The sequence below is a fragment of the Neomonachus schauinslandi genome, chromosome 9 (assembly GCF_002201575.2).
Source record: "Neomonachus schauinslandi chromosome 9, ASM220157v2, whole genome shotgun sequence".
Lineage (NCBI taxonomy): Eukaryota > Metazoa > Chordata > Mammalia > Carnivora > Phocidae > Neomonachus > Neomonachus schauinslandi.
In genome coordinates this window covers 36,466,692-36,492,107 of record NC_058411.1, presented here as the reverse complement: position 1 = coordinate 36,492,107, position 25,416 = coordinate 36,466,692, and the positions used below count along the sequence as shown (strand labels likewise).

General features: G+C 43.9%; 1 protein-coding gene across 1 annotated transcript in view; it reads left to right on the top strand.

The window, feature by feature from the left end:
- The window catches only part of RHOJ (ras homolog family member J), a 79,285-nt gene that overhangs the window by 44,119 nt on the left and 9,750 nt on the right, over positions 1-25,416 (top strand). Inside the window, exons 2-4 of the mRNA XM_021701430.2 lie at positions 11,703-11,761; positions 22,338-22,502; positions 24,625-24,720. Coding sequence (XP_021557105.1) covers positions 11,703-11,761; positions 22,338-22,502; positions 24,625-24,720 — 320 coding nt within the window. The remainder of the gene's footprint in view (positions 1-11,702; positions 11,762-22,337; positions 22,503-24,624; positions 24,721-25,416) is intronic.

The following is a 25,416-nucleotide window of genomic DNA, read 5'->3' as shown; positions in this document are numbered from 1 at the left end:
AATAAATAAATAAATAAATAAATAAATGCATCAGGGATACAAGAAAGGATATTAAATTATAAATGTTTATTATTTTCCCCTTCCCCCTCTTCCTGCCCCTACCCCCACTGCTATGGAAGAGCGAAAATACCTCTGACTACTCAGTTTCCCTCCCCTCCAAAGCCCAATGGAGAGCGCCACACAAGCCTTGGGCTTCCTTGTAGGTTGGCAGACAGAAGACTAAAATATGTACGGAAGGTGTGCTGGTGAAGAGTGGAGGATAGGGGCAAAGCTTCAAGGCTGTTGGTAGGCTCTGAAAAATACTGAGAAGATGAATTTAAGAAGCAGTGCTGCGGTTTATGATTTGAATCTCCCTTTGGTGTCTTTATCTTTCATTTATGGTCAGAATGGTTGACAAGAAAAGCATCAGCAAAACCAAGAATGAGAATTCAAAGCCGCAGACCGCTAATCCACTGACCCAGTTGATCTGAGGCACCAAGCCTTGTACGAACCTTCTTTCTAGCTTTGAGTGACAGTGCATGTCACAAACCCACTACTATCAATGTACCTGTCCTTAACAGAACTGGCTAGCCATGCACTGTGTGTTGCTGATAAGCATTCCCAAAACTCTAGTTTTATTTTTAGATGGTTTGAGGAGAAATAGTTGGAGAAAAACCTGTGAACAAGGACATAAAATTGGCAGACATTACCTTATACAAACTGAGAAAATACTTAACAATAAAGTTACAAGATGGTCTCACAGATATTTATTGCAGAAAGGCTCCAAGAACTGCTTTATCCCAGACTGTCATACATACATCCTCTTTTGATTACAATTAACCAGAAATTATTATTTCTGGACAGTTGTTAAGAAGTAAAAAACAGCGCCTGGATGGCTCAGTGGGTTAAGCGTCTGCCTTCAGCTCAGGCCATGATCTCAGGGTGCTGGGATCGAGCCCCACATCAGCCTCCCTGCTCAGTGGGGAGCCTGCGTCTCCCTCTCCCTCTGCCCCTCCCCCCACCTGTGCATACCCAAGCTCTCTCTCTTTCTCTCTCAAATAAATTTTTTTTAAAAAGCAAAAAATAAAACTTTAAAGAACCCCTATTTTGTGCAGATACTAGACTACAATAAATGAAATAAATAAAGGGAAAAAAAACCACAAGTACTCAAAATTCTAGGCTTCTGAATAACAAAGAGGCAGAGGAGTAAACATAATCTAGGACAACCACCATGCACAAAAGTATAAAATAGAGAAAAATCGTTTAATGTTCTCCAAATTATCTTGTCATCCTTTGGTGGAGAAGTTATTGAGAGCACAAACACATACTCTAACTATCTGCTGGGCTGGTTTATTTCACTATGCCTAGACATTGTCAATAAAGGGCTATATTTGGAACCAATTTACTGCTGTTGTCTTTACAGCTCATACACTTGTTTTGGTTTTACAACTAATACATTTTGGCAGATTCCAGCATCCTCAAATGCACAATATTTTCTCGGTACCTTTGAAAAGCAAGTATAGGTAGAGCATTAGGGGCTTGTCATAATCCTCTGAAGAAGATAAGCTGCTTCGGAATACAGTTTATAACCTTCCGCGGCAGCAAGCATCGCATGTGCCTCCTCGTAAGAATAAAAGCTCGGTCCTACAGCCTCAAATAAATCTGAAGGAGCCTAAGACAAAATCAGAGAGTGAACCTAGAAACAATGGGAGAATGTAAATGACAGGAAACAAACCAGATGACATTTAATCTAATCTATATAGAACAGTGATAATCAGAACACGATAACCACAACTGGTGAGCACCCAAATTTTTTCTGACTTACGTGTTCAAGGTAACAAAGTATGGAAAAAATAAAAAGTATTTTCTATAAATATTTTTACATAGGCAATGTAGAATTTTATCTCCTTCTATCAGACATTATATCCTCACTATTTTGCCTCACTTCTCAGTATTCTTTAAAAGGTTACATTTTGGGGCACCTGGGTAGCGCAGTCGGTTGAGCAACAGACGCTTGGTTTCAACTCAGGTCTGATCTCAGGGTCGTGAAATTGAGCCCTGTGCTGGGCTCCATGCTCAGCATGGAGATTGCTTGAGATTCTCTCTCTCCCTCTCCCTCTGTCCCTTCCCCGAGATCCTTCTCCCTTTAAGATAAATAAATCTTTAAAAAATACAAAATAAAAGTTTACATTGTAAGGTTGCTCCATAACTGAAGAGGACCAATCCCCAATTCCTGAACTTTTAGGCTGTTTCCAATTGGTAGCAATTATAAATACTTTGATGATAAACTGTCTTATTATGTATATATTGTTGTGCACATGTATGATTATTCCTGGGGATACACCATAGAAATAGAATTGCTGAGTCAGAGACAGACCTGTGCTTAGGCATTTCATCTATATTGACAAATGGCTTGCCAGAAAACTTGAACCAATTTACATTTCCTCCACCTTCATGTATTCACCAACACTGGGTGCCATTCTCTTCATCTTTGTCAATTTGATAGGCCAGAGATTATATCTTGTATAACTGGAATATTTTCACTCCGATATTCATTGGCCCTTAACTTATTTGTAAATTGTACATATTCTTTATTTCTTTTCTTTTGGATTATTCTTATTGATTAGAATACACCCTATGTATCAGAGATAACCTTCTTCAACCTTCATATATCATGACCATTTTTTTCCAGTACACTTACCTTTCTTTTTTTTAAATCAAGTATATCGATCATTTTATTTATGGTGTTCTTCACTTGCTGTTTTATTTCCAAATAGTAACCAACTGTCTAAATACAATATATTGACTACTTCATCTTTTTCCACTGCCACTTATATACTAAATCTTTACACAGGTAGCATCGGCTTTGTAGCTGAGATTCCTGTTCTGTTTCATTGATTCTTGTGCTGGTGCTATGCTCCTTTAATTAGTATAACTTTATAATACATGTTAATGTGTCTGAACCCGGTTATCCTGTCATTTTCTTCATTATTAGCTATTCTCACCAATTTCATTTTCCATACAACAACTGTAATCACTCTGTTGTGTTCCCAGTTCAAAAATCCTATTGGAATTATTTTAAACTTATTAAACTGAGGAGGCCTAAAATCTTAATGCACAGCTTCCTACCCAAATCCATGTTTCTCCACGTCCTTCTTTTATGTCACTCAACAGAGTGCTTTTTCCAGAAAGGTCTTGCACATTACTAGACATTTTATAGTTTCTGTTGTCATTGTGAAAGGATACTTTCCATCATATTTTCTAACTAGTTATAGCTGGTACCCGATAGAATTTTTATGGGCCAATAATTCTTTGAAAATTCTTCACAGGAACACACTATTCCACTTTCATCATCACCCAGGTGTTTGCATTTCCAGTGACTATTTCTAGACAAGGAGGGGAGAGTGCCATTATACCCAAAGTGCCTCATCCCCATATTATAAGTCAGACATGGCCAAAAGGATAATAATATCTGTGTAGCATTCTGTAAACTTTACAGTCTTCCCCACATATTACCTCATCTAATATTCACAACACCTGTCTAAAGGGGATGGGATACTCTAGAGTAATTGAGTTGTCATTAGTCTCACCTTTAAGATGAGGAAACAGAGGTTCAGATCTGAATCAGTCTCCTGAAGAGCTTGATTAAAATGCAGACATCTGGGTCCCATCCCACACCTATTTCCTCAAAATCTTAGGAGCGGGGTGTGAAACCAGGGACTCTGTGTTTTTAACTAGCTCCCCCTGCTGGCTGCCATGAAACATTTCGATCACGGAGTCAAAAGGCTACAATTGAACATTTCTGCCTCCACCTTAGGCATCTATCCCACCATACCTCAATGCAAGCCTAATAATAGTGAGGGTTTTTTTTTTTTAAAGCAATTTATGAAGAAGCTGGCATTTTTTAAAGTATCTCTTTATATAGGGGATCCTGCAAAAAGCATGCTCGGGTTTGCCACGACAAGCCCCTGTGTGCAGGCTTCACTTATCATTCAGTCACTTCTTCCCAAAGTCTTAATTAAAAGACAGCTCCCCTGTACTCTGTGACTAATGCCAAGCTGCCTGGCTGTTATGGCTTCCACAGCCCCAGTGAACCTCAGGACACCTTGGCAGTGGTCCTGCCCTACTGGCCTAGAATCCGACAGCCCCATGGCTGATGAGAGTTGCCTGGAAAAGTGGCAGAGGGCTCCAAGCACAGATCCCACCCAGCAAAGCCCCACTGCCAGGGTATCCTCTCGTGGCAGGTGGGCCAGCACCAGGGGAGGACGCCATTGCTGGTGACCCCATCCTGCCCATTACTGTACAGAAAAGCTCATGGTAACCCTTCAGGAAACGCCAAAGACTCGTCTACAGAGAAAACCTTCAGTTTGGGTAGAGTTTAACGTATTTTTCAGTCACTCAACCACTATCTGTGGAGTTACAGGGCAGGCCCATGCTAACTCTGAGACGTGAGAATAAATAATATACAGCGTTGTATGGCCCAGGGAGCAAGGAGGCGTGGGAAGAGGCTTAATATTTAGAGGGAATTTTGGAGGGAAATTTGGAGGGAGTTTTATGGTGGTGGGAGTTTTCCAGACTGACAAGTGCAGAGAAAGCATTCCAGAATTGCTTTTTCCAGAATTCCGGAGGGACCAGCTTAAGCAAAGGCATCATGAGTATAATAGGTTGCAAGAAGTCTGGATCACTGGAGGGTCAAAAAATAAAACAGAGCTGGAAGGGTAAGCTAGGGCCAGCTTACAAGGACTCCATATACTCTTGGAAGGTATTTGAAGTTTATCTTGGAGATGTTCGGGAACCACAGCTGCATGAACTCTAGTGGCAGTAGGGAAAGCACAGCTGCTGAGCCTGGAGACCGGATGTGGATTAGGCAGCTTTGGCAATGACAAGGCTGGGAGGTTGGGCCGCACAGGGTCAGCTGCAAGGATGGTAAAGAGGACTGATTCCCAAGCTGCCGAGCAGGTAGAATTGGCAGGATGTGGAGACCAAATGAATGTCGTGGAAGGAAAAGTGAGGCCAAGCAGAACTCTGAGATTCCAGGATGTGGACGTCATGGAATCATGGCTTTTTGAAATTCCTTGAAAACCCTTGACAGGAACAGACTATGAGTGTGTTCATCCCCGGTTGGCTCCAAGAGTCCTAGAACTAAACAAGCTCTGGCCCCTCCTCCTGTCCTCCTCCTTCTTCTCTTCCGCCATCAGACAAGTACTGGCAAGGGCAGACCTTTCCTGAACGCGCACCCCAAACCCAGAACCTAGGCAGCTTCATTCCCTCAAACTCTGTCCTCAACGGTATTGTTCTTTAAGAAGCCATTTGTCCAGTGATGCCACCTTCCATTTGGGTAAACTTTGCTGTACAAAATCGTCATACTCATGCTTTCTTTTGCTCCCCAAACTTCCAATAAGAAAATCAAGACTTAGGGAAGCTGTAGCTTGCTAAAGCTCCCCGAGCTCATTTGCAGTGAATCCACAGTTCCAACCATTTCTTCTGCCTTAAAATCCAGGGCAGTTACAACTTGTAATAATTACAAACCCAATCCCCTGTCTTAATACCTAAATGCCTAAAGGAGAAAGAAACATGACCAGGGATGGAAGATGCATGCAGATAAGTGGTAGCTGGTTCAAATGGGATTCTCATTGTTGTAGGGCACATATACAGACCTAAAAACAACAACAAAAAGTCCTCAACTCAGAGTCCTAACAGAATCTCAGGTAGCCTGTCGGGTTTTCTCCTTGGTCTGTGTTCTGCAGAAACAAGACCTCATGCTTGCATATCAAATAAGAGACCTCCCCAGGCAACTTTAATTGGGGGGGGGGCGGAGAAGAGGGTGGAGGGAGAGAGAATCTGCTGCTCAGCAAACAAGAAGCATCCCTTGCAAAGAAGGGGAAAGAGCTGCCTGGGGTGGGCCAGTGTAGATGGATGAGAAAGGTTTCAAGCCACATGAAGAGGATTGTGTATGCTGGAAGTTTGAAACTGACCAGGAAGAAATTCACTACCACTCATATTCAGGAAAATATATCATTTACTTCTAGTTTCATACAGCTTTCTAACTTACTTTAATTTGAAGAAAATCTCAGATGCTTCTGAGTTGGTCCCTTATAAAACAAACATGCCTGTCGTGAGGCTTCAACCAGGTCACAAACATGCACAAGCAGCTCCTAAGAGTGGCCAGGGGAGCTAGGTACGTCACTGCCCCAGACGGGCTCTTCCAGAAAAAAGAAGAGTGGGGGATGAGGGTCGGTTCAGAGAGGGGAAAGGTGAGGCTGCTCCTGAAGATGTCCAGTCAGCTAAGCATGATGAGAGTCAGAATCAAGAATTTTCATTTAAACTCTCCATTTCTTATAGCCCCCTAGACACGGACAGAATATTGTGATGATTACCCCTGGCTTTTGAACAGCTTAGAAGGAGTTTTTATGCCCCCTTAGGGTAAACATGATTCATTTTCCAGGTGAGAGAGACCTACTGGCTTGCCCAACATCTCACCAATGAGTCACAAAGCATGGACTTAGATTCAGACATGAACAAAAATTATCTGAAACTTGGATATAAGGCCAAGAGCATGAAACTGTCCTTTTGCTATCATGTTGGGGCACCCGCCCCCCAGGGATTAATAATCTGGGGGAATGTACCTTTGTACAGGTACATGTTAACTTGTATATCTTGTCAGGTAGACATGCAAAGATTTCTCATTTAGTAGAAAAGACAACACCGAAGGTTATTTTTTCCATAGGACAACTAGTTTCCCATTGAACCTAGTCACTTCCTCCCAACCTTCTGCTTTTTAAGTACCTATAAATGTCAGTCCTTCAAAATGTTCCTTGTATAAGATTTGTCACCTTACTGGTTCTCTCATCAGTAAGTTAACGAATCTTTGACATATCTTCATCCTATATTTACCTGAGAGCCACGTTTTAAACTTTCTTAAAATTCAATTTCTTGCTATGTATATCATCTAGTGTTTCTTCCTCCAAAATAGCACCTTTATGGTATTACATGCACACACCTCGTCAGGTCTGCCTCATCCCACCTCCCAAAAAGAGTACACTCAACATGAGCCATGCAGGCAGCTAGCTAGGTGCTGGGAATGAAAGGGTGGCTTCCTCCCAGCTGACACGGCATTTCCACCATTCCAGTTCTTTGAATTCATCATCTGTGCATCATGTTGACTTCAAAAGACTGCTCTTGGCAGATGAGATGGCCAGCCCACCACCTAACAAGGGAGGGACTTTGGATCAGGCTCCTCGTGCTGCTGATGAGCTGGGCTGAGGGTCTGAGGGTTGGAGCTGGCTTACAGGGAACGACCAACACTTCCTCATCCAGGTTTGCAAATGACACGCAGGGCCAGACACGAGGTGACTGAAATGCCGAGGGGAGTAGGCTCAGAGCCCACCTGGGACATTTTCTTTCTGGGTGAAACTAACTGATCCTCAAGAGAGCCAACCACTGACTTAGACTTCATTAGCACCTCATCCAGCTCACAAAATTAACCACTCCCGTCTGCGCAAAGAACCACAAGGAAGCAAAAAGTTTCATGGATTTGGAGAAGAAGGCCTTCATTTTACATCTTAACAGGTCACTGACAACTTTCACACTTTATTGAGAGAACCAACAGAGCCATTAGCGGGTCATTTGACCCACTCTCTTTAAAATCTGAGCTCAGTAAACAACTCTAATAGCTCCAAGAATAGACGGTGATCTGGGATTGTAGCCTGACGGACGTCTGCCAGGCAGATTTGCTGGCTGCAGGCGCTTCCCAGCAGTCAGTGTCTTGCCAGGGAGCTTCAAGCTGCAGCTTGGTGCATTTTGAAGGACTTTCTTCCACCTGAGTTGCCCTGGTGTTCCATTTCTATACCATGTGCTCAGCTTCAACCGCGTATACTAGGAACTGTGCTGTGTACCGTGCGGGATACAAAGTGTGGACATTCTGTCCTCAAGGGTCTTCCTATCCAGTGGGGGATACAAGACATAGATCTAAAGAGCTATCATTTGGGGTAGAAAGTGACCAGTAGGGGCACCTGGGTGGCTCAGTTGGCTAAGCGTCTGCCTCCAGGCCAGGTCATGATCCCAGGGTCCTGGGATCGAGCCCCGCATCGGGCTCTTCACTCAGTGGTGAGTCCACTTCTCCCTCTGCCTCTCCCTCTGTGATCTCTCTGGTTCTCACTCTCTCTCAAATAAATAAATAAAATCCTTTAAAAAAAAAAAAGTGACCAGTAATTCACAAGTATTATAAACTTTTGTGCCAGTTAAGGTGCACTGGTGATTCGGTGGAGAGCAAGTCCTTACTTAAGGTTCAGGAAGCATTTGTTGAATGAAGGAGAGGAGGTAATAATTGCTCAGCGCTTACTATGGACCAGGCTGTGTGCCAGGCGTTTTCTCATTTAATATGCTCTTTACAGGTGCTCTCTTTGGTAGGTGATGTTATCCCCATTTTTAACAAATAAGAAAGGCGGGGCTCAGAGATGTTAGGTGACTTTCCCGAGGTCACTCAGATTGTGAATAGCAAAGGAAGGTATCGGACACAGAACCATCTGACTTAAAAGATCCTGCTCTTTCAACCTCACTACCTTTACTATTAGCACTGCAGTGCCTCCCTTCCTTCTGTCCCGTCTGACTGATCTGTTTCCAAACTGAGGAACTTTGCAGGACAGAGGTTGGCGAGCAATAAGGCATCCACTGCTCCTTTAAGATAAGGACTCACAAAGCCATTTGCACTCTCGACAGCATGGGATTGATGCTTGGATCTGTCCCTTCATGTTCCCTAGCATCATCTGTGGGATCCCCTTACCTCCCTTCCAAGAAAATGGGAGACTGAAAGGGCAGAAAAGAGAGAATAACCGTGATTGCCAGGGCTAGAGGTACAAGCTCTGCCCCTTCCTTTAGGATTCTTCCACCAGGGCGGGCCACATACACAGAGTGGACACCCAGCAAAGCCGAAAGCCAACGAGACTTCCACCTGAAAAATGCCCTCCCTCCTCCTTCCACCGTTTTTACTTAGTACGAGGAAATGATCTCAATTCCTTCTCTTTCGCTTTCTTTGGGAAAAAGAATTCCAGACTTTCGTCGCTTCACAAAGCCTTCGGAAAAAAATCTAAACTAGTGAGTCAGGACAGCCAGACCCTGTGCGCTTACCTCCCCCAGTAAAGCCGGTGTAGCTGGTGAACCACCCCCTGTCCCTCCCCCACGGCACCCTGAGTAACTCACGGCCATCCCCGGGCTGCGCCTTACACCGGTCCTCCAGAAAGCCTTCTCTGATGAAGTTCCGCAGAGCGGGTGTGCGCGCGTGCGTGCGTGCGTGTGTGCACGCGTGTGTGCGTGCGCGCACGCGCCGTGCGTGTTCCCACCCCCACCAGCACCCACACTCATGCGCACACACACAGTAATACAGCAATGGCCCTACTGTGTGCTCCCACCGCCCTCCGTGCTGGCCAGGCATGGTGTTTACTACGTGGCGCTGTGCCCAGCCTTGCGGGTGAACTCCTCCTCCCCACCCTCCAGGACAGGAGGAATTCTAGCTGGTCTTTCTACTCCCAACGCTGAGCGCAGTCCAGGAACCCCATAAACCCTGGAGTCAGGGAAGGACAGACAGAAGGGAAAACTCTGCCCGGAGTCTCCTCCTGCCCCGCGGCCTCACTGGGCTGGCACTCCCTCGGGCCTGTGCAATTCCCTGCATCCAAAGCTGGGGCCGGAGGGGAAGTGGGCCAGAGGGAAGAGCCCACAGCTCTCCTGTGACAAAGGTCAGAGCCATTGCTGAGGAACATCTGCAGTGTCCACATGGGCCATGAGGATGACCAGGCATCTGATGGCCCTGGGCCTGTAGGTCCTGGGACGCTCCAGGAGGGTCTCCAGAACAGCCGCCCCTGACCCGCCTGTCCTGGGCTCACCAGAGGCAGGAAATTCCATGTTGTAATGGTTGGATTTCTTCCCTTCATTCCTGACCCATGACTAGGTAGTGAATTGGTCATTAAAGAAACCACTTTGGCAGATTTCAGGAACATCTGACCGCGCTCCAAGCATGCAGGGAGAGGAAGATGGAACAGGACCAACCTTGGGGCCACACGTTCTCACCTTCATTCCTGTTGCTTGCCTGACATGAAAGGGAATCAAAATGTTTGGAAGCCCTTCTGTCAGCATCGTGCCCAGCGTTGCCTGGAGCTGCATTCACTACGTCAACATACACATTTGAAAGCTCCTCTGGGTGAGAGGCGGCAGGCACGTTATCAAGCTCGGCAGCCACGTTATCAAGCTGCACACCTGTTGACCTGGGCAGATTAGAAACATTGTTCCTGGTGTCTAGGGACGCAGCGCTTTTAAACAAGTGCTTTTCAGAGAATGAGCCATTGAGACGTACTTAGCCTACATGTAGCCCAGGAACCTGAAAACAAAAGTCCAATCAGTCCTGAATCAGCAACTCTGAGCAACAGGTTGGAGAATGGGGCAGTGGGTGTGTGCAGAGAGCTGGTGACAAAGGTTACTACCCGGTAGATCTTTCTCTCCTGCACAGCTAATGGTTGAAGGAAACAAAAATCATCTTTACACTGCATTTGCACATTTTTTGATCAAGCAGGGGGGGAAAAAAATCACATTCTCCCTCACATTTTACTTCCTTTTTCTAAAAAGAGATTAAATGGGGGGGGGGTTAAATTCACTGTTTCCATTCGCCATGAGGATTTTGCATTCCATGTGATCCATCTCAGTTTAGTTTCAAGATGAGACTTTATTTCATTTCCAGACATGTACAGAGTGCTCCATACCCCTCCATTACTTCTTCCTTTTGGACACAATTGCTGGGCGAGGCAGTAAGCCTGCTGGGTAAATCACACTGTCAACTTTCCACCCTATGCACACCCTTCAGGTCTATGAAAGCAAACCCGGACAACATCTCCTCCTGCACCTAACATTCAATATTGCGATAAATCAGGTGGGCTAAAGCACTGTACTATTTAATTTAAAAACAACAACAACAACAACAAAAAACTTTTTAAAAATAAATATTAAGCCTTGGGCGCCCGGGTGGCTCAGTTGGTTAAGCGACTGCCTTCAGCTCAGGTCATGATCCTGGAGTCCCGGGATTGAGTCCCACATCGGGCTCCCTGCTCAGCGGGGGGGTCTGCTTCTCCCTCTGACCCCCTTCCCTCTCATGCTCTCTGTCTCTCATTCTCTCTCTCTCAAATAAATAAATAAAATTTTAAAAAATAAAAATAAATATTAAGCCCTTCTTGTTTCATTATTAGCTTTGCCTTATAGACTATAAAATATGTAGGTGGGTTACTATTCTTGGTTTTTATGGTTTTATTAACATTTCAGAGACAGACCAAAGCAGAGAGATTTGGAGCAGAGAAGCTGTTCACACAGTTCTCTATCCTGAAAGGTGGCTCCAACAGAACAAAAGAAAAAAATAACCGAACCAAGAAAGGGTCCAGCATCCTTTTCCTTTCAAGAGCTTGATATTCGAGGGCCTAATAGGGATCCATGAGTAGCCTACAGAGTGCCCTCGTGGGACAAATAATATTCATCTTGGTTGAGAAATGTGGACTTGGCTGAGCCCATCTGCTCCCACTGCAGGCCAAGGTGGCCTTTCATTTGGAAATCACGCTGTCAGCTTGGTTTAGAATATACACGATGAGGCATATGCTTCTTACTGCCCAGGAAGAGGTTGTCATGGAGAAATGTGAAGCCTCCTGATGAAAGCTTGCACTTATGGACTCTCCTCTTCTCTTCTCCCCTAGTTACTGTGACAGTGGGAGGCAAGCAACACTTGCTCGGACTATATGACACCGCGGGACAGGTAACGTTTTGCTGTTTTGATTCATTAAGGGTTTGGGAGTGGGGAGAATGATCCATGTGGCTAGGCATATGGGAACAGATATTACCTCTTCTGATCACTTGGGACAAATTTATTGTCTATCTAAATGACAACCAGTGGTACATTCTTAATATCTTAACACATATAATTACAAAAAAACCAAATCATTACTCAAAGTGTTGATGGGCAAATAACGGTTCATTCATTGGTTGATGACTATCAATAACCAAAATAACATATTTGGCCAAGAGCCTCAATTTCTTCCTACCCACACCAATTTTGAACTCAGAATGAATGAGTCAATTTTATAAATTTTACTTATACCCATTATTTTTTTTTTACATTAGATACTTTGCCCAGCCTTTATTTGAATTGCCTAATGAGCCCTGGAAAGGTCCAAAAAGAGATGGGGAGGTGGGTGGGGGTGGGAGGGAGATGGATTAAGTATTGGAAAGAAGAAAAGCCAGGATCCTGAATGGTTTCCAAAAGTGAGGGTTGAGCCCTGAATAACTGGAGGTTGACTCTAAATTCTCTAAGCTTCTTGAAATATCCTCACTCTGTCAGAGATGTGTCTTCAAGCTGGAGAACGTGGCCAACCAGTAATGTAAGGCCGTAGACTAGAAAGAACCCTCAACACTTATCAGTTAGCACATGCCCTACTTGGGTAAAAATGCCACCTCATCTTTCTTTCCTCGCACCCCACACTCCACTATGAAAAGTTTCTAATGTTACAAATTCATGGGTTAAGCAACTGATGGCTGCGGCCCAATTTCTTTGATAGAGCTTTTGTTACCATTGGGTCATTTATTTAGGTCAAAGTCAGCGGGTTGTTCATACATCTTAAGTCCTTTGGAGTGAACATTGACCATGCTCTTTCCCACTGTGAGTTTCCTGGTCATTGCTCTTTGTGGTTATGCGTTTGTCTGGGCCTTTTGTTCACAATTATCTGGAGATAATGTCTTTTTGCTCAACTTGAAAACTCTGTACTAGGAAAAATAATAATAAATGGATTTCCTTTGGGGGTTTCTGTATGTATTTGCAAGGACCATGTATAAATGCCTGTGGGACATCAGAGGCTGATGTCCCACTGTCCCCTGGACAGTGGGGAACCTGGAAAATCTAGCACCAGACTCAAGACTTCTAAGAATTAGTCAGTTACCCTTCATTTGCAGATGGTTGTTTTAGCCAGCTACTCTCAGGAACTGGGGAGTGGAGGAGACTTCGCACATCGATATCAAGACACACAATTAGGAAATGATGTTCCAAATGCCTAAATCGGAAACTTGGTTCAGCTCCTCTGGGTTAAGGTACAAAGGCCTCCGTGCACCCGCTACTTGACTGTCCCCCCCACCAGAAAGCCTTCCAGCAATAGAGGTACACTGTTTTTTGGACTGAATTTGCCTACTTTCATTCAGTCATATAGTCATTAGAGTGTCCCCATTCATCAGAATCTCACAGCCTGGAAGAGAGAGAGTTTACACCTTTCATCCCCATAGTCAGAGTTTATGAATACAATCTAGTTTGAAAAGTTCAGTACAGCAAGGATTATTGCCTGGCTCTGAAACCTGTTTCCCTCACCTTCTAAAAAGTTCCCTGTGCCCCTCACGCCCGTCCAGTGCTCCCCTCTTCTATATCAATCCATGACAATTGTTAGCTTCTACCCATTCATTGTCCTCAGAACAAACTCCCTAAGCCTCTGTTTAATTTCAAATCCAATATAACTGTTTAAAAGCTCCTATAGAGTTTAATTATTCTTTCCCACTGCTGTCCATTTTAGAAAAAAATTTAAATAACACTAGTATAAGACTTGAAGCTCTAAAGCAGTATAAAAATATCCTAAAACTCCAAATTGAAGAAAATAGAATGATCCAAACCTGACACAGAAGAAGTGATGGGCACTGATAAACTATCACAACAAGTGGGTTATAAATATTCAACTTAACTTGTACTCTAATGCTTTCCACCAGCTACTTTGAAAGCTCAAAAGTGGACAAGGTTCATGGAGGGGCATGCAGCTTGGGGAAAAGGAATCAGAACACATCTTAAGCTTCCTTCTGGGCCTAAAATTCTATGATCAGGACTTTAACAGACTACTTCAAGAAGGCCTAAAAGACCTGGAGTAATTAAAATGATTTGAGGTCAGACCCAAGGGAAACCTTCCAGCAGCAAAGGATTATTAAATATTGGAGTGTGTTAAAGGGTGACATGTAATTTATTTTGTACAATAGTGGTGGTTCTCAAACTTGAGCAGACATCAGAATCACATGCAGGTCCTGTTAAAACCCAGCCCCTGGGCCCCACTTTCAGAATTTCTGATTCTACAGGTCTGGAATGGGGCCCAAGGATTTGCATTTCTAACAGGCTTCCTGGTGTCTTGGCTGCTAGTCTGTACACCATATTTTAAGAAACACTTCTGGGGCGCCTGGGTGGCTCAGTCGGTTAAGTGTCTGGCTCTTGGTCTCAGCCCCGGTCTTGATTGTAGGGTCATGAGTTCAAGCCCAGTGCTGGGGAAAAAAAAAAAAAAAAAGAATCACTGTTCCGGAACCTTGCCACTCAAAGTGGTGGTCCACCAGCAACATCGACATCACCAGGGAGCTTGTTAGGAATGCAGATTCTCAGACTCCAGCCTACTGAATCTGAAAATTCATTTTAGGAAGATCCCCACATGATCCATATGCGAAGCACTACTCTAGAAGTCTCTGGTGATCAAAGCATGGCTCTAACATTAGGAGGGTGCAGCGGAAAATACCCCTTACCTGAGTTGATTCCCCTGGTTCCACACCTCTGCCAATAACGCTTTGTGACACATTTAACTTAGAAGAATGATCCCAAAATACCCATTGCCTGCCTCAGGCAGGATCATCCACTGTCCTCAGTTATATTTCAGCAAACGTCACTGAGGTCACAAGGTTAAGGAACATTCAACTAATTCAAAAATACTCATATGGCCAGAGTTACTAAGAAAGAGAGGTGATCTCAAAACCAACCGATTAATCTCTGAGCCACAAAAAAGAAATAAGTCTGAAACCAACTCTAGAATGCTATCTTGCTGGGAATAATTAGATTTTCTGACATGAATAAACCAGGAAGTAGTGTCCCTCCTCTTTGTCTTGAGCTAACTCTGGGTCAGAGTTGATGAAAACAACCTCAAGAGGCACATGTTCTGAAAAGTAAAGTGATTGGAACTCGGTATTTCTACCCTCAAAGTCAGTGCTGGACAAAATGCTTTAACCTGGCTCTGTCCACATGGCCATACCTAGTCATACCACTGTGGCCCCACCAGCCCCCCCTCCATAGATATGCTCCTGGCCCTTCAGAAGCCCACCAAGCATTTGCTAAAGACAATTTAGAATGAAGTCACATGGGGGCTCCTGGGTGGCTCAGTCCTTAAACGTCTGCCTTCGGCTCAGGTCATGATCCCAGGGTCCTGGGATTGAGCCCCGCATTGGGCTCCCTGCTCCGCGGGAGGCCTGCTTCTCCCTCTCCCTCTCCCCCTGCTTGTGTTCCCTCTGTTTAATGAAGCTCCCTCCCCAAATCCCTGAAACAAAGGAATATTGGGACTTGGAGTAGAATCCTTTGAAAACAAAGAGTCTTCAGAACTCTGGTTCATCTATTAAGTAGAATTCCAAACATTAAGCTAAGGCAATGGGGCGAGGGAGTTTTTGCAGGGTGACTCTGCACGTGACCCCTCAGCTCACACTGGAGAGGTAGTAAGGCCGGGCCTGGATGCCAAATCTACTGAGGTTGTGCCAAGTCATGCCGTACAGCCCAGGCCCCTGGGAGTGTATTACTCAAAGGTTCTGAAAGGGATTTCTAGAGTTCAGATCTTTGGCTCAGCTACAAAGAGTCCCAGAGCTGACTTTTCCATGACGTACTTGCAGGCCAGTGTGTTTCGAGTGCGTCATCAGAGACCAAGCAGAGAACAGGATGCTGGGGTGGGGATGCTGCAGCGAAGCCTGGGCGTTCGCCAACCGAGGAATGCCAAACTGGGGGACCGGTCTGTCCCAGGTCATGGCTCAGAGCCAGGCAACCTCCCATCCTGCTCCCAACCACCTAGGAACAGAGCCTGCCGTGGCAGGAGACATCTTGCCTCCTCCTGTCAGTGAGCCCTCAGCTACACGAGCCGTGTAGGTGAAGCCCTACTCAGATCGTGGCCCCTCAGGCCCAACTCCAGGATAGACATGGCCCAAAGGCCACATTTGCAAAAGTGGTGTTGGCGGCCCCATCAGGGAAGAATAGGGACCTCCTGGTGTCAGGAGCTGGGTATCTCAGCAGCATGAACCCTCGGGGTTCTCTGCACACAAGCCCCACAGGATGGGGGACTATCTGTATGTTGGCAAGCATGGAATGGTGTCCGTCACTGCGAAGTCACAGCCCCCAGCAGCTCAGCTGTCACCAGTGACCAGGGAAGTGTGGGAGTAGAAAGGCCATATCAGCCACATGCCGCCCTCAGCCGGGACTGCACACCGCATGTCTTCACCTGCCCTGATTCCGGAAGCGCCTCTGCCCCAAGAGTTTGACGAGGCATGCGAGGCAAGTACCACTGGGGTTCACTCATGGCAACCCAGGGTCCACTTGGAAGGACATGAGCCTTCCCTTTGGCCATTGGCTGACCCCATGGGGCCATCTGGAGCACAGAACCTGGCATCAACCCTCCATGGAAAGTTTGCCTAACACCTCAAAACAAATGTTTTTCCCCAATGAGCAACTCAACTTTTCTTGCTCATAGGTATCTTAGTGTGGTTTTAGAGGTGTGCAATTTGGAGATTAGGAAGAAGTTTGCAACATGACAAGTTACTGGTAAAAGTAAACTTAGGACACAATCTTACTTCTCAAATTACTTAAAAAAAAATGAGCTGTAGGGACATCGATTCAGAGGTGTAATTAGAATATGCAAGTATGTGGGTCTTGTTACTAGTCAGTTTAGAGAAAGTGAATTTCAGATTCAGCCCTGGTATCCACTGAAGGCGGGGACACTGAAGCTATTGTTCACGGGGATGGACTCTTGACCACTAGAGAACTTACTACATTCAAGACAGTGCTCTAAGTGGTCAACACATACGAATGCACTTTATTCTCAAACAACCCTATGGGGCAAACACTACTATCAACTTCATTTTACAGATAAAGAAACAGGCCAAGAGAACTTACACAACGTCACACAGTAGTCCCCAGGCAGTGCTGGGATCTGAACCTAGAGAATGTGTCTCCCTGGCCCACGCTTTTAAGCACTATGCTACACTCCCACCCTCTGGCTATTATTCACATTTTCCAAACCAAGCCTGACAGATATGAGTGTACTTATGGGGGAAGACGAAAATGAGACTTATGCTAAAATCTAGGATAAATGTCACTAAACCCAAGAGGACTTGGAAGCAGAATTCTATTTCCAAATGATTGTGGGTAGGGGGTGGGGTGGGCTTGGGATTTGGGGGAGGGGTAGTCTCAATGCAACTCTCCTTGTCACTCAAAGTGACAAGATCGGTTGAGGAAGAGGTATCTTCCTCTGGATACCTACGGAAGAGGTATCCAGAATACGGAGCAAGATAAAGCCCAGTGAAGGACAAAGTCACAAGTCGCTCAGCATCACCCGGAAACTTGTTAGAAATAAATTCTCAGGCTTCATCCCAGCCCTGCTGCTGAATGAGAAGCCGCACATTAACAAGATTCAGGGGTGCCTAAAGTCTGAGAAGGATTGGTTGAATCGTTTCACTTCCTCACCACCTGGGCCACTATGCTCTGGCTATTCCAAACATATGTGGAAGGCGTGTGGCCATCTGACGAGGCTGCCCATGAACTGTTCTTTCTTCATAGTGGCTCACAGTCATCCTAGAGCACAGGATCTGCCTTCAAACCAGTCTCCTGCCTTCAGGGTAAAGTTAGTGGAAAGTACTCAAAAGCCTACCTTGCCCCAGCTCCCTCCCTATCCCCTGAAGCCCCCCCCCCAAACCCCTTGTCCATTTTAGCCCTCCAAACGCCACTCAAGTCTCAATTTTAGATTGACACACTGTCCCCTCTAGAAACATTCAAGCCCCGGTCTTCCATTCTCAGTCTCAACATTGTAAGGGGCCTCAACTACCAGCTAGACGAATTCTCCATTTCTCATAGCTCCTTTACAGCATCTCCACCTGTGGTCATCCAACCTAGGCTCAAAATATGCCCTGTTTGGGAAAACGTATCAGCTGGTACAAATTCAATCCCCCCCCCCAACCTCCCACCGCCCAGCCCTCACTCTCAAGAGGACGTTTCCCCTTATACATTCGGAAGCCCCTGCCACGTGTCATCACTGCAGCCTGTGGCTAAGGGGGGCGACAGGAGTCCTGCCAGCCTACATGCGAGCCTTCTATAGAGGTGTGTTTGCTCTGTGGTCCTGAATAAATCACTCAGTCTGTCTAGAGTCTGGCTTCTTCAACTATGAAATCAGCTGAGGGGACCAGGAAGTACAGTAACCTGTAGTTGTGACATTTGAATTGCAGCACGGTCACCCGGAGAGCTTGCAACACAGATGGTGCCCCCCCTTCCCAGGGCCGCAGCCGCAGGAGGGCAGGGAAGGGCCTGAGAATGTGCATTCCTTACATACTCCCAGGCCAAGGCTGCCAGGTGGGGACCACACTTGGGGAGCTCCTGCACTAACCGATCTCTAAAACCTCTTCCTGTCCTGCTCTGTGCTTTTCTGATCCAGTCAAATAAATATTCTACCTTATCACAGAGCTAACAAAGAGCAAGAGAAACTTGGCCTACCTCACTTCCAAATAAACTGAGTTCTTTCTATATTTTCATTTTCTTTCCCCCAAGTGGAGAGTCAATTCTTATTCATATTCTAGGCTTCATATAGCATCTTTAACAGTGCAGGAGACAATTAATCCATCTTTCTGAATGGAGTTACACAGCAGAACTAAGGCTTCTACGGAAGAGGTATCCAGAATACGGAGCAAGATAAAGCCCAGTGAAGGACAAAGTCGCAAGTCGCTCAGCTGGAGGGCCCTGGCTACCCTGCCAGGAGTAAATGATCAAAAACCCAAGCTCCTCTCACACTCCACCTACAGGCCCCCACAGCAACTCGTGGTCTTCCTAACTCTTCCAGAATGGGAGCAGGATTGCTTTGATAGCTTCTGGGTATAGAATCAAATAAACATGTTCCTTTCAGACCACTAGTTATTTGTTCCTACCTTATTTAGTTGTGACACGTCTGATTGTGCAGTTTTTGGTTTTTGGCTTTGAGGTTTTAAATATGCAGTGTCTGCTGCCATCTGGTGGTAATTACTAGCAATTGCAGGCCATGAAATAGATACTAAACCTGGACGGTCCAACATTTCTTAGATTCCTGGGTTAAGTAAGCATTTGCATTAAGATTCCCACATAACTGAATTTTCCAAAAAAAAAAAATGCTTAATCTGTCACTTAAAGTTCTGAGATGAAGCAAATAATGTTCTCACAATTAAGAGCTGCAGCTGGATTTGGGCTAAATAGCCCATCCCAGTATTTAATAGATCATTATCAAACTTCTCTAAAACTTAACTTCCTCTTCTATGAAATAAAGATGTGGATGCTACCATCTCTCCAGTGCTATGGTGAAGATTCAACAAGGTAATGAATGTAAGTGCCTGAAACAAGGCCTGACCCTTCATGCTAAGCCCCTGATGCAACCTCAGTGATGATGAAGATAAGGATGATGCAAATCAGTTATTCTCAATTCCACATCAATTCCAAGCCCATGATACCAGAATGCCCCAATACCCCGGCCCACTCTCCAAAAACTGATTTAATTGGGTCTGGAGTGTGGGGAGAGAGGCAGGTAGTTGGCTAGCAGGGTGTCAGGATGGACTTAAAAGTTCCCCTGGTGATTCTAATGAAAATTCTGCCATAAATGACCAACAGAAAGCCATGTGTTCATTTGCAGGTCACTGCCCCAATCTGTGAGCGGCATTTATGGAATGTGTGCTGTGGACAGAGTATAACTAGGGCATGAGGAAAAAAACAGCATGGTCCCTGCTCCATTCATCACAATCCAGATGGGAGGATGAAGTGGCAGAGGGCAGGTGGTATCATGAACAGCTGTAAGTTATGGCCTGGGAAGGAGAGTTCTTAGCTTGTCAGCCTCACAGCTGCTCCCTAAGGGAAAGCCCCAGAGAGAAAGGAGAGCAGTGAAGAGACCATGGGCAAGAAGGCTTGGTTACAGGGTTCTCGTGTAAAGAGGAGGGGATAGTGACAAGAAATGAGCTGTCCACTTCCCCACTGCCTTGTCACCACCAGCACCGCATACACACACACACGGGGAACAATTTAGCTGATACGAACCTGTAGGCCCAGCCCAACAGCCCAGTAGGACCAGCGTTTATTCAGCAATGCCCCCAACTCCGATTATTGGCTTAATAGAAATATGATCAATGAGCCACTATAACTGATTTTTTTATTCTTTTAGTTTACTTTTTAGGACTTAGGATTTTTCAGCATCCTTGCCATCTTATACTGATTTTGTTTAGATAATTAAAAACCTTTGCTTAGGGGCACCTGGGTGGCTCAGCCGTTAAGTGTCTGCCTTTGGCTCAGGTCATGGTCCCAGGGCCCTGGGATCGAGCCCCGCATCGGGCTCCCTGCTCAGCGGGGAGCCTGCTTCTCCCTCTGCCACTCCCTGCCACTCTGCCTACTTGTGATTCCTCTCTCTCTCTCTCTCTCTGTGTCAAACAAATAAATAAAATCTTTTAAAATAAATAAATAAATAAAAATAAAAATAAAAAACTTTGCTTAGATTTTAGTAGGATTAGCAGTGGCAATAGCTGCAGCCTCGTGTGCTGAGTCCCTGCGGGCTGGGTACTTGGAGTAGCTCAACAGTAAATCAGCTCATGCCCACCCACCAGGGACTTCCTTCCAGTCACATGTGTTCATGTCAATATGTCCTCCCTTTTTATAAAGACATCCTGAGAGTCATCAGAAAGATAGCAAAGTTGATATTTTTAAATATCCGTGACATAGCAAGTTTAAAAAATCAAGTGGCACAACAATATGAACTATGCAATCAATTTATCTTTTTTAAACTAAATACATGTCTATTATATCTGTAAATAAATATATAAAATTTGGAAGGATACTCTTAAATCATGGCTCCCTCTGGAAAGAGAGGAAAAACTAGTAGAGATCACACAGAGGGTGAAAACAACCTTTCACTTCTTCTGTATCACTCTAGGTGATGTTTGAATTTTTGCAATAAACATATATGGGTTTTATCATTTTTTTAAATGTTAGGAAGATTAGTCAAGAGCCTGAAAAATGAATTGATATGTTGCCCATGTCTATGTATGTGGTCAGTGTGGACACACAGGTTTCGTTGCCCTGTGTGTGGATAGCGTGTGCATGGACACAGTGTGTGTGCCTATATGAAGAATGCATGGTGAGTATGACCGGTACGTCAATTGTGGTGTGTGCAGACATGTATGTGTACATGGTATATACTTATACAGTGTAAGTATACACACACATAAAACTACTTTTGGCTTATGTGTTACTAAATTTGATGAACATATAAAATGTTATATTGAGATAGCAGATATACCTTGGAACCTCCTGAAACACTTCACATACAAAAGGTACTTGCTGACGTTTTCCCAAAGTTGAGATGATCCAATGTTTTACTTTGTCTTTATCATCTTCCACTAAAACAGCATATACATAAACATCTTATGTAACCAGGAACTCTTCGACCAGAGCATATTCTGATCTGAAAAGTGGGGAAAAGAATAATTAATCTAGTATTTTATTTACTAGGCCACACTATGGCCTCTAGGTAGAAGGAAATCCCAAATTCTGAACTCTAAACCCTCACACAATATTATTTCTACAAAATTGTGGTGTCCGATTTGGCAACAACTCTTTGTTTTACGTTTATAGCTAGCTTATTCTAAATTAAATTTGCATGCAACTTTTAAAAATTGTATAAGAAGAGAACTGCTGTGCCTTGGCCGGTGGTGTGCTAATTTAAATCCTATTCAATAGGACATAATTCCAGTGTGACTGGGAATTGCCACAATACTTATTGAATTATATACATTCAAAGGGTGAACTTTATAGTATGTAAATTATCTCACTAAAGCTGCTAAAAATTTTTCTTTTTAAGTTCTTCTTTAAAAGGGGGCAATTTACGGGACGCCTGGGTGGCTCAGTCGGTTAAGCGTCTGCCTTCGGCTCAGGTCATGATCCCAGGGTCCTGGGATCGAGTCCCGCATCGGGCTCCCTGCTCCGCGGGGAGCCTGCTTCTCCCTCTGCCTCTGTCTCTCTCTCTGTCTCTCATGAATAAATAAATAAAATCTTTAAAAAAAATAAAATAAAAAAATAAAAAATAAAAAATAAAAGGGGGCAATTTACAATCTCTATACACAACAAAAAAGGTGTTTTCCTGACTGACGCCTCCCTTATTTCTGGTAATACCTGGAGGGAACCAGCAGATCCCAGGGCTGGGAAGGAACCAGGCAACAGGGCGCTTCAGTGACGTCTTGCCCAGGACACTCAACCACAGGGGACCCGCATTTTCCTAAGCTGTACAAACTCTTTGCCCTTCCCGCAGGAGGACTACAACCAGCTGAGGCCGCTCTCCTACCCCAACACCGATGTGTTTTTGATCTGCTTCTCTGTCGTGAATCCTGCCTCTTACCACAACGTCCAGGAGGAATGGGTTCCAGAGCTGAAGGACTGCATGCCTCATGTGCCTTATGTCCTCATAGGGACCCAGGTTAGAGGCAGCGATGGCGGGCAGGGTGGGCAGGGCGGGAGGGCAGCAAAAAAGGAAAGACCCTTTAGATGTCTCCTGAACATCTATTTCACCAACATGAGAGAAGAGTGTCTCAGATATATCAATCCGATAAACAGCCGTTCTTAAGATCTGCATGATTATTTAGCCCGTGGTCGAAAAAACAATAGAGCTATTTAATATGAAGCAGCAGGTTTTGATGTGGTCTTTAAAAATTGATCTCTCTGCTTTTTATTTTTAAATAACAAAGTACATTTCGAAGTAGGCGCCCTTCTCCAGCCCTGAGCAGGAGGAATGAGGTGGGAATGTCAATCACACTTATTGTCTAATATTTTTTATATCTGAAATCTACAATTGTTTGGAAGTCACAAAATAGGTGTGAATGTCAAAATGACCCCACTAGTCAGAATGGGCACATTATGACAGGAACTCCTTAACACCACTGGAGAAGGAAGACAGAAATTCACTCTTCTCTGTTCCCTTTAAACCTCTTAGTCTTCTGGATCTTAGGAAAGAGGTTAAAAACGGATGTAAACAAACCTGTGATTGTCAAAGGCTTTGAAGTCTTTTGAAAGCTAATGAAGTTCTATAATTTGAATTTCCAACAGTAAGCCAATTGCACAAATGTGTTTGAGATTTTTCCTACTTTTTATAGTTTTGAAAGGATTGTGTTCTTCTCTACGTTAAAACCTAAATTACTATCCAAAGACACAGAAATGTAGTAATACTGACGGGTTTTATTGTTATCTGTTTCATATGCTCCTGCTTTCTATTTCTCATTTTATATTCTGTTTAACAAAGAGAAATTTTTAAAAATAATAAAAGAAAAGTACTTCCTAGAGAAGATATGGACAGATAATTAACACATCCAAAAATCAGAATATAGTTAGTGCTTCAACTCTGATAGATAATTGTTTAAATGCAGTCTTTTACCTTAACTCCAGATGATAACGTTTGGCCATATTGGCCAAAATATGTGACAGGACCTAAACATCTTTGTGCAATTTGAGCCGATTTTACAATTATGGGCACTACATTGAACAATCGAGACCAAAAAAGAAAAAAACCCCCACAAATTAGAAAAGCTGAGCAATGTGCTTATAAATGGAACTCTCATATATGAATACATTGGCTTTTCCTTAAAATTCAAGCCCACATTTACACCCATTCATGTATGCATAGGTTCACACACATGGTGAGATTTTAAAGCAACTAAAATATTTAATTAAATTATCAAAACTAATCCAAACATATATGCCATTTTCAAAGTAGTTCCGCCTTTGAAAAGATTAATGCTTATTCCTTGAGCAGACCCTTTGGGAATTCCTTTTTAGGATATGCCTTCAGAGCCTATAGTGACATTCCTTGGAATATCCTCACAGGAGGCAAATCTTTATCCTGGTGAGGGTAAAGACAAAGATGTATTCAGAGCCAAGAAATAGACTATTAAGAAATGAGTAATATAATTTGGGATCAAATGAGGCATCACTGTAAGGTAATAAGACTGATCGATCATCATGCATCTCCTATAAGTGGGATCTAAAAATAAATAGGAAATTTCAAGGGCGCCTGGGTGGCTCAGTTGGTTAAGCGACTGCCTTCGGCTCAGGTCATGATCCTGGAGTCCCGGGATTAAGTCTCGCATCGGGCTCCCTGCTTGGCAGGGAGTCTGCTTCTCCCTCTGACCCTCCTCCCTCTCATGCTCTCTGTCTCTCATTCTCTCTCTCTCAAATAAATAAATAAAATCTTTAAAATAAAATAAATAAATAAAATTTAAAAATAAAAATAAATAGGAAATTTCAAAAATGCCTGAGACAAACCACGGGATTATTGGCATTAAGTCCTCAGCTTCCCGGGGGACTTGCTTTTGAAGAAGAAAGCACATGGAAAGACTGATGTTTACAAAGAAATCACTTTACTTTTTTAGATGTAACGTGGGCATGTGTATGTGCCTCCTTAAAGAAAAGTAAGCAACTTCATTGATCTTAAGGGAGGGGGGTGGAATCTCTACCATATGGTGGTTTAAAATCACAGTTAAAATCGCTGGTTAGGTAAAAAAAAAAAAGTGAATTTATCACATGTGTATTTTTTTTTTTTTTGCCAGATTGATCTTCGCGATGACCCCAAAACCTTGGCCCGTTTGCTGTATATGAAAGAGAAACCTCTCACTTACGAGCATGGTGTGAAGCTTGCAAAAGCGGTACAGTCAGATTTGAATCTCATTTTAAGTATATGCTGAGAGAAGAATTTGGTGTATGATTTGGAATGGGTGAGCTACGTAGGCTTTTGCTTTAAAGTGCAACATGTTCGAGGATCTTCTGTCTGCTTCATGCTGTTCCCTCTGTTCTAAGTAGGCTGGAAGGGACCATTTGGTTAGCATTCTTCCCAGCCACCATTGTCTGTTTCTTGTTAAGAAAGAAACTTGGTGAATTAAACCACTGAAGCACTTACCATTTGATTTAGCAAACTTTGGAATATCGAGTTGCTGTATTCAGTGTGAATCAAGGCAGTCATTAGATATATATATATATTTGTACATCTCACTGCTTATTATCAATGTAATTCATTGAAATGACCCCATAAAAGGCATTTTGTGATTTCCTTGGGAAAAACTTAAATTAGCATCTGATAGGGTTATATTTGTTCACCATCTAATGAATAGCCACTTAGAGAGGCTGGATTATGTTACAAACAGCATCAAGAAGAGTAACATAGACCAGAGGGTAACCAGTTGGGGAATCCAAGTGCCTGCTGACAGATAATAGCAACTAGCCCATAGCTGGAACTGTTTTCACCGACCTTTCTTCGTTCTTGAGAGCTTCACATGAATAGTGATTCTGACAGGGAAATTATTTAGACCAAATTATTTAGACCAAATTAATTACCACCAAGATGT